The sequence below is a fragment of the Megalops cyprinoides genome, chromosome 16, assembly GCF_013368585.1.
Source record: "Megalops cyprinoides isolate fMegCyp1 chromosome 16, fMegCyp1.pri, whole genome shotgun sequence".
Classification (NCBI taxonomy): Eukaryota; Metazoa; Chordata; class Actinopteri; order Elopiformes; family Megalopidae; genus Megalops; species Megalops cyprinoides.
In genome coordinates, this window is record NC_050598.1 from 12,403,217 (window position 1) to 12,417,129 (window position 13,913).

Consider the following 13,913-nt stretch of genomic DNA (forward strand, 5'->3'; position numbering starts at 1 on the left):
TTTTAGAATGGTTAATGCGTTCTGTAACGTAACGTGGGTTATGGCAGGGGAGCGGGAGTGCAGCGGTGGATGGGCAGCCTTCAGTTTTACAGCCCCCCGTGCTTTCCCTCTCTCTGCTGGAGCAGGGGAGCTCCTGTGCTGAAAAATTTAGGACCATGATGAAAAATTCAGGTGCACAAATACATAATAATGGATTTTTTTTTGGTCTTTTTTTTTTTGTTGTTGTTTGTTTCGTCATGAATCTTGCAGTTTTCGTAGGTGCAAATTGTACATGTGACGACAGAGCGTAAGAGTTTCATTCAACAGCTTAAGAGAAATGCGCCAAAAAAAAGCTCAGAAGGCGCGCTAGTGAGGGTCTTTATATCCCTGTTTAAGCTCATGTTTCTGTAAGTAAACCTGGGAAACCATTAAATGGCTAAAGACCTGTAATAGCAATTTACTGCCTCGGTTTGTGTGTGTGTGTGATTTTTAAATGAGTAGTTTGTAAGTTTAGGACGTTGGTTGTTAATGCATGTTGCTCTCTTTATTCCCATGTTAATCTCTGTTGGGCCATCATTCTGTATTGATCTCTAAAAGGAGTGTGTTGTGTTGGGTGCACTACATGGTCATGATGTAGTCCAGACAGCAGGAGCAAGGCTGCTGGTAGTGCAGGGTTGAATAAGTGAAAGTCAATGCTGACCAGGTTAGAGCACCAGCCCGGCCAATTCATCACGCGCGATACGTCTGTCCTGAAACGTTTGGAGTGGCTCCTGTAAATAGCCTTCATTACTGGGATACCTGCTGAGTGTCCTCATACTGTCGAGCGAACGGACGGCTGTCTTAACCAGTCGCTGCCCTCTGTGTCCTTTTCCAGGCGGGGCGAAAGGACAGGAGCGACGCCCTCAACTCGGCCATTGATAGGATGACCAAGAAGACCCGAGATCTGCGCAGACAGGTTTGCCTCCCCCTGTTTCAGTCCGTGCTCTCCTCTCCCCCACGCCTGTCTTTCTTTCTCTCCCCCACGCCTGTCTTTCTTCCTCTCCCTCACTCCTGTCTTTCTTCCTCTCCCCCACTCCTGTCTGTTTTCCTCTCCCCCACTCCCGTCTTTCTTCCTCTCCCCCACTCCTGTCTGTCTTCCTCTCCCCCACTCCTGTCTTTCTTCCTCTCCCCCACGCCTGTCTTTCTTCCTCTCCCCCACTCCTGTCTTTCTTCCTCTCCCCCACTCCTGTCTTTCTTCCTCTCCCCCTTCTCCCTGTCCTCCTCCCCCCCTCCCTCTCCTCTCTCCTCTACACCTTTTCTCACTTCCATCTTCTTGGCGATCATGAAGTCTGGCAGTACTGGACAATCATTTTTTTTTATTTTATAAGGGAATCATTAACCGAGGTCTTACAGTGATTGTAGCAGAAGGTATTTTTATTATTTTTACACTTGGTAGAGCTGATATAACGGTCCATTATGAGGATGACCAGGTGGGTCGAGCTCATGCTTAGTGCCGTTGAGCATGTGTGTGGTGCACTCAACATATGTGGGGTCTCCATTACCCCTGATAGCCCCTGAGGCACACATACAGAAGAAGCTGAACATCATTAAGATATTGTGTCTGCTCCTCATCTAAGGAGGCGGTCTGAGATCCATATTTGCTCACCCATTGGCTCATAGCCTTCTAGCTGCAGGAATGACCATGAGGCAGTTTGGGAAACAATGCAGTGCTTTCTCCATTTCTGGAGCAGAAGAAAGTGGGAGAAAGTGATATTAGCAGTGGCTGAAGCACGGGTTACTTACCCCCCTCCCCCATCTCTCTCTCTCTCTCTCTCACACACACACATACTCACACATGCATGTACATACAAACGTACATTCTCACACATATCCACAACTCATGTGCATGCGCACGCACACACGCACACGCACACCCACTCATATATGTACACACAAACGTGCATACACACAAAGATGTCCACACTCATGCATACACATGTGCGGCCCCACACACACGCACACGTGCGCACACACACAAAATTCCAGTGGGAGTTGCTTCCAGCAAAGTGCTCCAGAAGCACTGGGAGCCAGCCCCAGCCTGCCATAAATCCCAGCACCACGCCGCCTCACTGCTAGTTATTGCCCTGAACAGTGATGTTAATGCCACATAAGTACAGTTGGGTTTCAGTATGCGACAGGTTTTCTTCCGCGTGTCTCCTCGAGAGTGATGGTCCGGCCAGGTTGATTGTGGGCTTTCCAATCATCTGAAAAAGCTTGCACTCAAAAGAGGATTATTTCAGTCCAGGTTTTCTCATGTTGTTTTCTTTTCTATAGTTTTAGTGCAGCAGACTGAGCACACTAAGAACTGCATCTCCTTTAACCCTTTCTGCTGAGACTCAGATTCAGTTCAGCAAGATTGCATTGTACAAATTAATCCTTCCCAGTTTTTTTTCCCCCCTGTTGCCCACTTTTAATTCAGCAAAAACAAAAACATCCCAGCTTTGATCGTGTGTTGTTGATGATGAGTTTGTCCACACAAGCGATGGTACACAAACGTAGTGGAGGTGCATTGGATAAATAGCCTGTGTGTGTGTGTGTGTGTGTGTGTGTGTGTGTGTGTGAGAGAGAGAGAGAAGGGCATGAATGAATGCGGAATGTGTGCTTGACATTAACGGCATGTCTGTCCACAGCTGCGTAAGGCGGTGATGGACCATGTCTCTGACTCCTTCCTGGAGACCAATGTCCCGCTGCTGGTCCTGATCGAGGCGGCCAAGAACGGGAACGAGAAGGAGGTGAAGGAGTACGCCCAGGTGTTCCGTGAACACGCCAACAAGCTCATCGAGGTAGGCCTCTGTCAGTAAACCCCCTGCACCTCTGTCACTGTTCACCGCCATCATCTTTTTATTCATGTAGAGCAAAAGGAAACCGCTCTGTTCAGGCAAATCCTCAGGAGCAGTCGAAAGGGTCAGTTTTGTCGATGTGAAAAGGGGGGGGGGGGGAAACAGCAGCGCTTTTCAAAAACTGGAGCTGCATGTGCATGGTGAAAGACTCACTGCGGATTGATTTAGTATGTTTTTTTTTTTTTTTGTGGGGTAGGGGAAGAGTACGCATTTTCGTATGCACTTTCGTTCCCCTCATTTTCTCTGAGAGATCTTCTTCCGTCTGCTTTTCCGGGATCGATTTAAGTGGCGGTTTTTCATTGGGTCTCTTTTTCACATTTCTTTGCCAGCTCGAAAACCAGAACAAACGATCTGGCCGTTAATGTTGAGTGTGTGTTCCGCTATCAAGGGGGCGTGCACATTAGCCAGCGAGTTCACAGCAACTGACTGAAGGCCTTTGTTCCATCATTGATCTCAGACTAATTTGCTGAAATAGTATTTCTTTTGAAAAGGAGCACAAGGGAACCAAAAAACAGCTAAAAAGAGGAGGGAAGTAATCAAATGGCCAGAAGGTTTTTATTATTTTTTTAACCACATTGTATATTCCCTCGAGAATTACCTCAGCCGGGCGGTCATTTTTTTTTTTTTTTTGCCCACCATTGTTTGTTTTATGTAGTGATTTCAGACCAGTCAGATTGGTCTGAGGTTTGTCTGTTTCCAGGTAACAGAGCTGTAGCCTCTGCAGAGGGGAGGGGCCTGCGGTCTGATGTGGCCGTGGGCAGACGAACGCTTCATGCCAAATTTGTATGGGCAGTCACAGCCGCGAATCAAATCTCCAGCCCTGCCAGGGGAGACGGACTCCTCCGTGCCCAAGGTTAAGTGCTGTCTCGAGGGGAAGGTTGGTGGTGGGGGGGGGATGTATTCATTCTCTGAACCGTTGGATACCCTATTTCTTATTGACAGATATAAAATAACGAAGCGCAGGAAAGCGAAGGCGCTGCTGGCTGTGGTGTTTTTTTTTTTTTATATGTGCGGACGAGTAGAAACGCAGGACGGCGCTCAGAAACGGGGGGGGTCTTTGCATCCTCCTTACCGTTTTCATTTTCTTAATAGACGAGACTCTCCCATGCGGAATCGGCCAGGCTTTTAAATCTGTAGCCAAGACCGCGTGCCCAGTGAGGGAGCTGACAGAAACATTAGCTGTCCTCATTAGTTGTCTTCCAGTCTGACCCCTGACCCTCCTGATCGCCAGCCCCCCCCCCCAGCATTCAGAGTTGACCTCACCCCTGTGGGCCCCCCAGCATTGTGCATGGTGGGAAGTGGAGACATCTTTCATGAATGGCAGAGAGGTGACTGCGGTTTTGGGAGGGGGGGTGGGGGGCGGGTGCTAGGAGAATTGGTGATTCTACAGTTGTTAAAGATGCTTTCCCAGAATTGTCTTTGTGGTTCATCTTGTTCATCATAAAGAACTGAATGTGATTTGCTTTTGAGTACAAGTTAAATGTCAAAGTTGTTATTTATGTTGTTGGTATATTGGCAAATATTAATAATTGAAATTTGATGAAAACGTGGTCATGTTGGTGTTTTGGCTTCAGAAGTTTTAAACTGCTGTTCGATCAGGACTTAGCCTAAGGCAGACACGGGACTCAACCAAGAGGCTTTTCATGCACACAGTCTGAAAGCCAAAGACAGCCAGATGCATCGGTTTTAGTGAGCATGATATCGTGAGGGATTCTGCTTGTAATTTTGCAGGCCGTCAGAATCTAGTTTCCACTGCAGATTTAAGCGCAGTCTCTGAAGCGCAGATGATAAATGCTGGTTTTAATGCTGGTGCTTCTTCAGGTGCGCCTGCTGTGTACAGTGGTGGAGCTGAAGTAATTGCCTTGTTCACCGATGAGGCTGTGTGATCAGGAAACGGATAAATTGATTTATAATCCTAAATGATACTGCTACATCACTGCTCCCCGAAGGACAGTACATATAGACATTGTCCCGGAATTAGTTTGTTACAGATATTCAGATTGCCATCAATAATGTTCTTGTACTGTCCAGCACCCACCTGAGACAAGGACATTTGATACTGCACCTATTCCCTTTGACCATGTATGTGCTACGGCACAGGTGACATTGAAGCTGGAGGACGCCACCCTTTGGCACAGCGGGTTGAAGTGTATGCCCATTCACCAGTACATCGAGGAGTTTAAACGTATTGATTTTCCTGACAGCCTCAACATTAATGCAGTTTCCTACAGCATGAGAAAAATGAATGCAATAGAGGGGGAACAATGTGCTTTGCATAGGAATCTCCTGATTTGCTGCTGGGTTTGCACCCTGTGGAAGGTGTGCTCTATTAATGCAGCATGAAGGGAAATAAACGCTTGCTGTTGAGGAAATAAGTGTCCAGTGGGAAATTAAATGGTGGCAAATAATCTCAGTTTGGGAAAAAAAAAAAGGACTGACTTCGTGGCTTCACTTCTCCCCACTAAAGGCGTTGTGTTTATTACCTTTTTAGGACACTGAAGCGTAGCATTGTAAGGTGTGTGTGTGTGTACATGATACATACATACATACTTACATACACACACACACACTCACAAATACTTGTATACATATATATAAAATATGTAACGCATTTTTCTTCTCTATTGTGTATTGTCAGACAATATGATCTTTCTTCAACATTCTGTTGTCTAGACATCCAAATCCTCTTGGACCTTTACAGAAGCTTTGAAACTGTATCTGGGAAGGCGGTAAAGCATTTGCATGGAAATCGTCCATGGTTAAAGCGCAAGACCTTTACCATAGTCATTGATCTCAAGTTGGGTGATGGCTGCAAAAATAGAAAAGCTGAATCTCCCTCTTGTAGTGGTGGCTTCTACGTTTTCCTTTATTATGAAGTGGAAGGCCTGCGGGACGGTTGTTTGCTTGCCAGGATGCTAGAAAAAAATTGTCACCAACTGCTGTGAGAGAAATGGTTTGGGGAGGCAAACTTAAACCCCAGGATAAATGTTTGAGATCTCCAAGACGGTCTGGCACCATCAGGATAGAATATCTCGAGCGCAGCCTCTTGACGTTGACTGCAGGAATTTGGTACTGGCAGAACTGCAGGAAGAAGCCCTCTGTGAAGGCTGATCGCAAAAACAGGTGTGCGGATTTTCTGCAAAACTGCATCTCGGTAACAGTTGGGACTTTGTGGCCACATGAAGCGAAGACTGAGGACAGGCTCATCAGCAAGCTCCCGCAGAAAGTGCTTTGTCAGTTGGAGCGTGCCTCGGTGATGGAGCTAAAAAAGGCAGAGTTTGAGGCACGGAAGAGAATGGATTCATTCGCGTTGTTCACGCAAAGAAATGTGTGAGTTTAAGAAGTAATTAAGACTTGGGCAGGACTACGCTTGAAGCTTTACACATTTGCTGACCAGTTATAATTGTTAAAATTTGAATTGGCGAAAGGCATAGTTAAAGTTAGTTGAAATTAGTGTCACTCATTTACTTACTATACCAGTAACATACAGCGCATGTGTAATTGCTGATATAAGAATCAACAGCGGATAGTGATGAGAGAGAATGTGGCAGAATAATTTCTGTTCTGTATTGTTCAGTGTGTGTGTGTGTGTGTGTGTGTGTGTGTGTGTGTGTGTGTGTGTGTGTGTGTGTGTGAGAGAGAGAGAGAGAGAGAGAGAGAGATAAAATGAGCAGATCTATACTTCTCACTTGAATTCAGGGGCACACAATAACCCAAGAAAAGCTGTAATGAAATACTTAGAGGAGTTTTGCTGGTTTACTATTTGGATGCCAGTTGCCATGTTAGAGAAAAGACATTTCCTTCAAGGATTCAAGTTTTTAATCAAACTGACTGCACAACGGTATTGTCCTGAAAACAGTGCTAAATATCACTCATACACTCAAAATTAATCAAAATTATTTTTCCTTTTAAAGGACATTGACTGCTTTAACTGGCCATGGTAATTGACTTCCCAGAAGAGCTAGTAATTCGCACAGTGCTACTCCAAAATAACCAATGGACATCATATTTTGTATAAATAAAATATGCCTTCAAATATGATTTGTTCCATGTTTGATTGAAGTGTCTAGATCTTTTTCAACTAAGAAAAATGTTATTTAAAACATTTATAGAGTAATTTGTAATTCTGCTATAATTAGGGTACCTTGTACAGTGTTGGTTTTTGCTGAGCTGTAAAGCCAATGCTTTGACATGTGACTGATGTGAATGATTGTTTTAATATACTGTGCTTGTGTGTCAGCTTTCACCAATATCAGCCTCAAAACTGTGTTTGGAGCTATAATGCAATATTTGTAATGTCAGCTGATTCACCAAACTTGTTTGTGAGTCAAATCATTCACAGAGCACTCATTAATTAGCACCTCCCAAAGTGTTTAATAATAGTTTGCTTTTTTGTTAATGGCTACTTTCTTTAAAAATGTTTTCCCGGTCATGTAACGCACGCAGCTTTGAAATCGTCAGTGGGGCTCACCTCACCGCAACAATACCCAAAGCTTATGCAGTCTGCTAATGCACTCGCACACACAGTGGCTGTTTTTCACAGCACAAATGGCGCAGTGCACTGCAGTCAAGCGGATGTAACGGGTGGTCTCTTGCGTTGTTTTTTTTTTTTTTTTTTTTTTAATGTGATGTTACGTGGGTCGGCGAGCGAGCGAGTTTCGAACCGAGGTTCTTACTGCTCGCTGCCAACCCCTTAAAGCCAGCGTCGTTGCCAGTTGAGCTAAAGGCAAATTGCCGTTAGCCTGTCGGCGACAACGCTACTTAGCTCTGCTACACGGACACCAGTATGAGGATAAGTACTACTCCACCAATGTCATCTGAGCAACTTGCAGGTGCCTGTCAAATCATAAGGTGCCTGGAAGCGGTGAGGTGAGATCAGCTTGACCAACCTATCTAATCCCCAGTAGAAAAAGGCAGATTTGTAGTGTTGCAGTGGGCTGCCAGTTCTTGTTGGCAGATTACATGGCCTCAGCGGTGACTTGGAACGAGCACCTTGCCTACTGAGCCACTCAGAAGCCCTATGTTGTATTTTAAAATATCAGCCTTTAGCGTCTCGCTAGCATCAGCATTTGACCCTACTTTATAACCAGCAGGAGTCTCTCTTGCTTTTTCTTTCATGAAAGATTTTTTTTTTTTTGCATTTTCTTTTGTTTTACATTTACATTTATTAATTTGGCAGACACTCATTTAGCATATAAGTCGCTCTAGGTAATGTGCCAAGGTAAAAAAAAATCAAAACAAAATAGATATTACGATTTACCACTTGAACAGAAACACTCTGGTAAACACCAGTGTGTGCGTGCATGCGTATCTGCTTATCTTATATTTATGTGTGTCCTGTTATGTTTGTGTGTGTATGGCTTTACATTAATTGTTTGTCTCACTATGCTTCTGTGTGTGTATTTATGTCTTTGTGCTTGTATAGTACAGGTATGTGTGTCCATATGTATACATATGGGTGAGCGTCTGTTTTTCTGTATTTGCCGGTGCATCTTTGTGTCCATATGACATATTTCTATATTTTTGTGCACCTGCATTGTATGCTTGTATGTCTGTGAGCTTTGTGTGTATGTGAGTTTGACCTAGGCATATGAATATCCCTGTAGTTGAGAACCTTCCCCTCCCCCCCTTTTGTTTCAGTAAATCCCTCAGTTTGACCCGTCACTGGTCTATTGCTTCATTTTCATCTCCAACCGAGACCATTAACTCAGCTCTCAAAATATTGCTTTCAGAGTAGAATGTTAAAGCCGAGAATCCTTCAACAGAACCGTATTTGAGATTATGAAATGTAAAACATGGATATTAAACTGTGTGGGTGTTAAATGTTTTGATGTATGAGCCATCTGTACTATATATTCACATTGTCCTTAAATTATGAGAATTGCAAATTTTTTTTGAATTAATAGTGAGTGAAGAACTGTCCAAACCTGTTGCACATTTACACACATTATTACTCCATAATTTCAGTGTACTGGCAGAGCATTAGGTGAGTGATTGCTTCAGGAGAAAAGCCTTTTCATTTATCTCTATACAAGGATATTGGTGACTGAGGCTGGGTGGAACCTGGGCCAAATCTTTACTTTCTCCCCAGAGTCATTTCTCTTATGAAATGTTCTGTTCACTAGGGGCGATGGAAAGTGCCAGCTCCCCGCTTTTTTGCAAAATTACATTTTTGAATACCACCATGCTTCCCTGTGATTACATTGGTGAAGCGGCCATTAAAGCGTGGTACCGTCCCGTAGTTTTTAGTCTCTGCTGGCAGCAGGTGAATGGCTCAGTTGCTTAACACACTGTTCACTGTAGTCTCGACTGTTAACTCGCCGCATTTCCACATCCCGGATAGCTGAGAACAGCTGCACATTTCCCCAGAGGAGTTTATCGTCTGTATGTGCGGCCATTTTCAGCCACTGTATTAGGAAGGTTTAGCTTTACGAAGATTTCTTGCAATTAAGTGCATGGTTCCTCACTGAAATGGTGTATTAATAGGCAGGGCTTGGTTTTTGCCTGAGGGCCGTGCTCTTTGAAAGGTTCCAGGCAGCTCAAGGGCTTGGGAGGGTTTTTTTTGTGCAGCAACTGTGTTTATGTGCTGTGTGGACACAGGGATGGAAAACTGAGAGGGAGAGAGCAGAAAGATGCGTGTGTGTGTGCACAAACCCACATGTCCAGGGTAATCCCACCAATACATGCCCCCTTAAACCACACTCACCTGTCATACACTGGAATACAATTGGCAACAGCAGTATAGTGTTATCTGAAGTAAAATAATTCTGAGCTCGATGCGGTTCTGTTAAAACTGCTGCCATTGGTGTGTTATATTTCTGTATTGCCAAAAGCTTTCAAAATGCTGACTTACTTAATATACTATGACTGGATGCACAGAAAATGTTTTAGGAAATAAAACTGCAATGCAATAAACCACATACTCAATGGGCAGCACATAGATTTTTTTTTTTTTTGGTTTTATGTTCAATTTTGAGGTGGTCAGCGGTTGATGTAATCCTAAACTAATTCACGTAATTTTGTCTTTGTTTTTTTTTGGGGGGGGGGGTGGGGGCTGGTGAGAAGCAGTGCATTAAATTGCGAGACGTCAGTCAGGATGTGTAAATGGCCCTAGGTCGTTAACAGTGGAATGGTGCAGCCCTCTACAAGCACAAGGCCATTAACCCACAGCCCGCAATAGCTGCTCTTTCACAGTATGTTTGGCATGAGCAGAACATGGGCGGAGCAGTATGCCAGTGCAGCTGCTAGAGCTCACTGTCATTTTTTCTGTATCCACCCAAGTGTACCTTTGTATACACCATGCTTCTTTTCTGAAAAATTATTTCATTTCAAAAAGGGCAGGTTTTTATAAATATAATAGAATCGATTTGTCAGATTAAAAGAAAATAACTCAGTAGCCTAAAACCCACCCCCCCAAACCCACACACACACACACACACACACACACACACAACCTTTCCCACCTTTACACAATAGGGGGCCCCCCACCCTCTGATGGTGGAGTACCCTGGGGTGTTAACAAATATGCAAACAATGACAGGGTTACTTCAAATTACAGATTAATGACATGGGTTTAAAACAGCTAAAAGCGTGTCACTCCGGTTCTCACTTCTCAGGAGGGCCCTTTAGCACTGTGAATGTGAGCCCTTGTCAGCTCTGTGTAAATGATCTCCAGGAAAACACAAAACTACACACCATTTTTGTGTGTTCATTAACCGTTGCAGGCACCTAAAATCACACCATGTCCAACAGTTACAAGGCGTTCAGGGTTAAATTTTTTAAGGGATTTTGGGCCTGGTTTGACATGTCTGTTAGAGGGTTTTGCATCAGTGCATTGTGTGTGTGTGTGTGTGTGTGTGTGTGTGTGTGTGTGTGTCTGCGTGTGTGTGTGTGTGTGTGTCTGCGTGTGTGCGCGTGTGTCTGCGTGAGTGCATCGGTCTCGTGCTACCCTGTAGGTGTGGTTTTAGGCATGTCTCTGACTGAGGCTGGCGCCGCACTGCACAGAACAGCACATGTTCTGCAGTGTGCAGTGAACTACTGAGGCAGATGAAGGAAGTTAAAGTTGCGCTCCGCTGGGACCACGGGCAGAACGTGCCCAAGCAAATCTGCATTTTAAAATAGAAGTCCGCATTTTGGAGCAGAAAATCATCACAAAAAAAATCCTGGCTTGCTTTCACAATATGTTGCAGTTGCATTTAATCTGTGACACTATTGGCTTGATTTAAAAGTCATTTGTGGTGTCGTCTGAAGGTTGTATTAAAATGGAAAAATGCTTGCGCTTATTCCCTACTTGTGCCATTTTTGATGTTTGGAGGATTTAGCCATTCTATTCAGCCATGAGAAATATTAATGTGCAGACAAATGTAACGTGCGTGCATGTGTGTGTTCTATAATGCGGTGGTTGTGAAGAACACCGCATTCTGGAAAAATGACTTTATAATGAGCGTTGTTAGGGGGGTAGTAATAATTTGTTACATCATCGTTAGTTTTGATGTGTTTTTTATAACAGTGTTTCAGTTTGATGGGGAAAATGCATGTTACGGCGTGTTAGTCGCTAAGTGATGGAAAACATAACTGTGGAGTAGACAGAAATGATGAAGGTGGCGAAGTGTGACTGGCTAAACAGCTTTTAATGATGACTTTTTACATCAAAACATCTTTAACTGCAAGAAATGACATAGTCGCCAAGTTGTATGCAAAGCGAGATAAATAACACGGGGCGAGATGTGTGTGCAGGCTGAACAAAGGCCGGGGCACGTGGGTAGCAAAGGCCGGGGCACGTGGGTAGCACCGAGGGGCGTCCAGTAGCGTTCCGCCTTGTGATGCTGTGCTGAACTAGCTGCGTTCCTGCCAGCCCAAAGTTATGTTCACTCGATCAAGTTATTTGCACCCACATTGTAAAAAATGTGTTCCGTAATGCAGTTACCGTGTTATGTCTGATTCACATTATGAAAACATGAGGAATGGGCTATATATTTAAGGTATTTGAAACCTAAGCTTCCGAGTCCAATAATTCTCTGCGTTCCTTTTGATTTTAAAGTTGGTTTCTTACCCTGAATAAATGCATGTAATCTACTCAAGCGAATTTAGAAAGAAAGAATATATCGACGGAGATGTTGGAGGAGAAAAAAAAATTAATACAGTTCTAGGTAGCCCATTAAAATGTATCTGTCATTTACTTTCATAAAGCCATGCTCGCTTTGATTATAAATAAGTGACACGTCTGGAACAAAGTTACAGAACAAATTGATTTTTCTTCCAATGGCGAGCGATGCTCTTCTCCGCCACCAAATCTTGTATTAATTTACACAGATGCATTTTAATAGATTTTTCAGTGAATCTGTCGGGTACATTGTGCTCTGGCACCTAGAGTAAGAACTGTGACATTAGAGTGGCTTCGGGGGGTGCGGTGCAGGGTCCCTTAGGACAGCGTCAAGGAGCACGGGTTTGTTTCCACTCCAACAGAACGTGAGAATCGGCCCGCCACGGAGGTCCACCAGTCAAAAGTTTGGACACACTTTTCTTTTTTCATTTTTTACCGTTTTCCACATTTTAGAATAATAGGTAAAGACATCAAAACTATGAAATACACACAAATTGAATTATGGCAGTGACATAAAAAGTGCTATGGTAAACAACTCAAAATCATATAATTTAAATTCTTCACAATAGCCAAAAAAATTTTAGAATTAAATTTTGTTTGGAAAGAAATTCATACATAGGCATCAACTTCACTATTCATATTTGTCTAAGAAACAAATATCAGGCATTTAAGTCTTTAGATAAGTCTTAGATCATGTCTTTGAATGCATGTTTCCCTCTTATCTTAATTAGGTGTGTCCAAACCTTTGCCTGGTACTTTATATTGTTTCAAACGCAATTCGTGCGTTAATGTGCATACGCGCACACAGAGGCACAGCAGGTGCACTTCTCCCATAGACACACCGTGCGACCAGCGAGCGTATCGAGCGTTTCTTTCTGAGGTCTGCTCCCGGAAGGGCTTTCTGGGGTATGAATTCAGGGCTAAAAGTAGAGTTACTGGAGAGCTGATCCAGTAAAGCGCTCGCACCTCCACTGGGCCGTTTAATCCGGCACTCCACGCTCACTTTAACTTTATACACCGGTGTACTGTGCTGCAGTCAGACTGCTGCGCCCCACCTCTTTACTGGCCAGGACCCCGTCAGTAAGGCGGAGCGGGCTTGGTTTTCAACGTCAGGATGTAACCGACTTATCCAGTTAGTGTGGACATTAAGAACCATATATTTTGCCTTTACTCAGAGTAATGTTTGGACTGCAAAGACCAACAGTCATCCCCAAATATAATTTGAATCCTAAGTTGTAGTGTCACTTTATATTCTGTGTATTAAATGTTTGAAATGTTTGTTTTTCTTGGTCCTGGTGAATGATTTGCTTCCTGCAGCAAGTGATGGGGGGGGGGGTGTTTTTTTCATTTGTTTCCTTTGCAAAGACGGATTCATTCTCCAGTGTGTTTGAACTGGCTTGACCCGCACAGTCCATGAGAATGTATTTGTTTTGTGAGGCTTGCCAGAAAGTTTTCTTAAATTCATTAGTGTTTAAAACTTGCTACGTTACAGGGCTGATTTGTTGGTCGGCACGGCAGAATTTCCTCTTAAACACCGGCGGCGGGGCCTTTACCCTGCTTACCTCAGCATCCTCTGGAGCTTCGTAGTGGTCGGGAACGGCCGCGTCTCCCACCTCACAGCACAGACACGTCGTGCCAGACTGGTGATTAAATCATGTGTGAGGTCCCCTCTGCTCGCCGCTCTCCTCCCATCCTTCCCTGCATGGTGCCAGGGAAGGCCTTACCATTCGCTACAACTTTCGAGCTGAATGCCAGTTGAACTTGGTGCCATCAGAGGACAGCTCTGGGATTCACCGAGGTGCTGAAGAGGCTTGTTTCACACCTGCTGTAAATTAATTCCCCCGACTTAGCTTTTACACTTCGCAGGCCTTCTTTTCTCTTTTCTCAGCCGTAGAGTATGAAAACTAGGAAATAAACGGCCATTTAAGTGAGTGAAGATGCTTCTAGTGCGT

At 44.1% G+C, this 13,913-nt stretch overlaps 1 protein-coding gene across 1 annotated transcript in view; it reads left to right on the forward strand.

Moving 5' to 3' along the window:
* Nucleotides 1–13,913, forward strand: part of ctnna1 (catenin (cadherin-associated protein), alpha 1) — a 118,391-nt gene that overhangs the window by 64,551 nt on the left and 39,927 nt on the right. Inside the window, exons 8-9 of the mRNA XM_036549126.1 lie at nucleotides 854–934; nucleotides 2,649–2,801. Of these exons, the coding sequence (XP_036405019.1) occupies nucleotides 854–934; nucleotides 2,649–2,801 (234 nt within the window). The remainder of the gene's footprint in view (nucleotides 1–853; nucleotides 935–2,648; nucleotides 2,802–13,913) is intronic.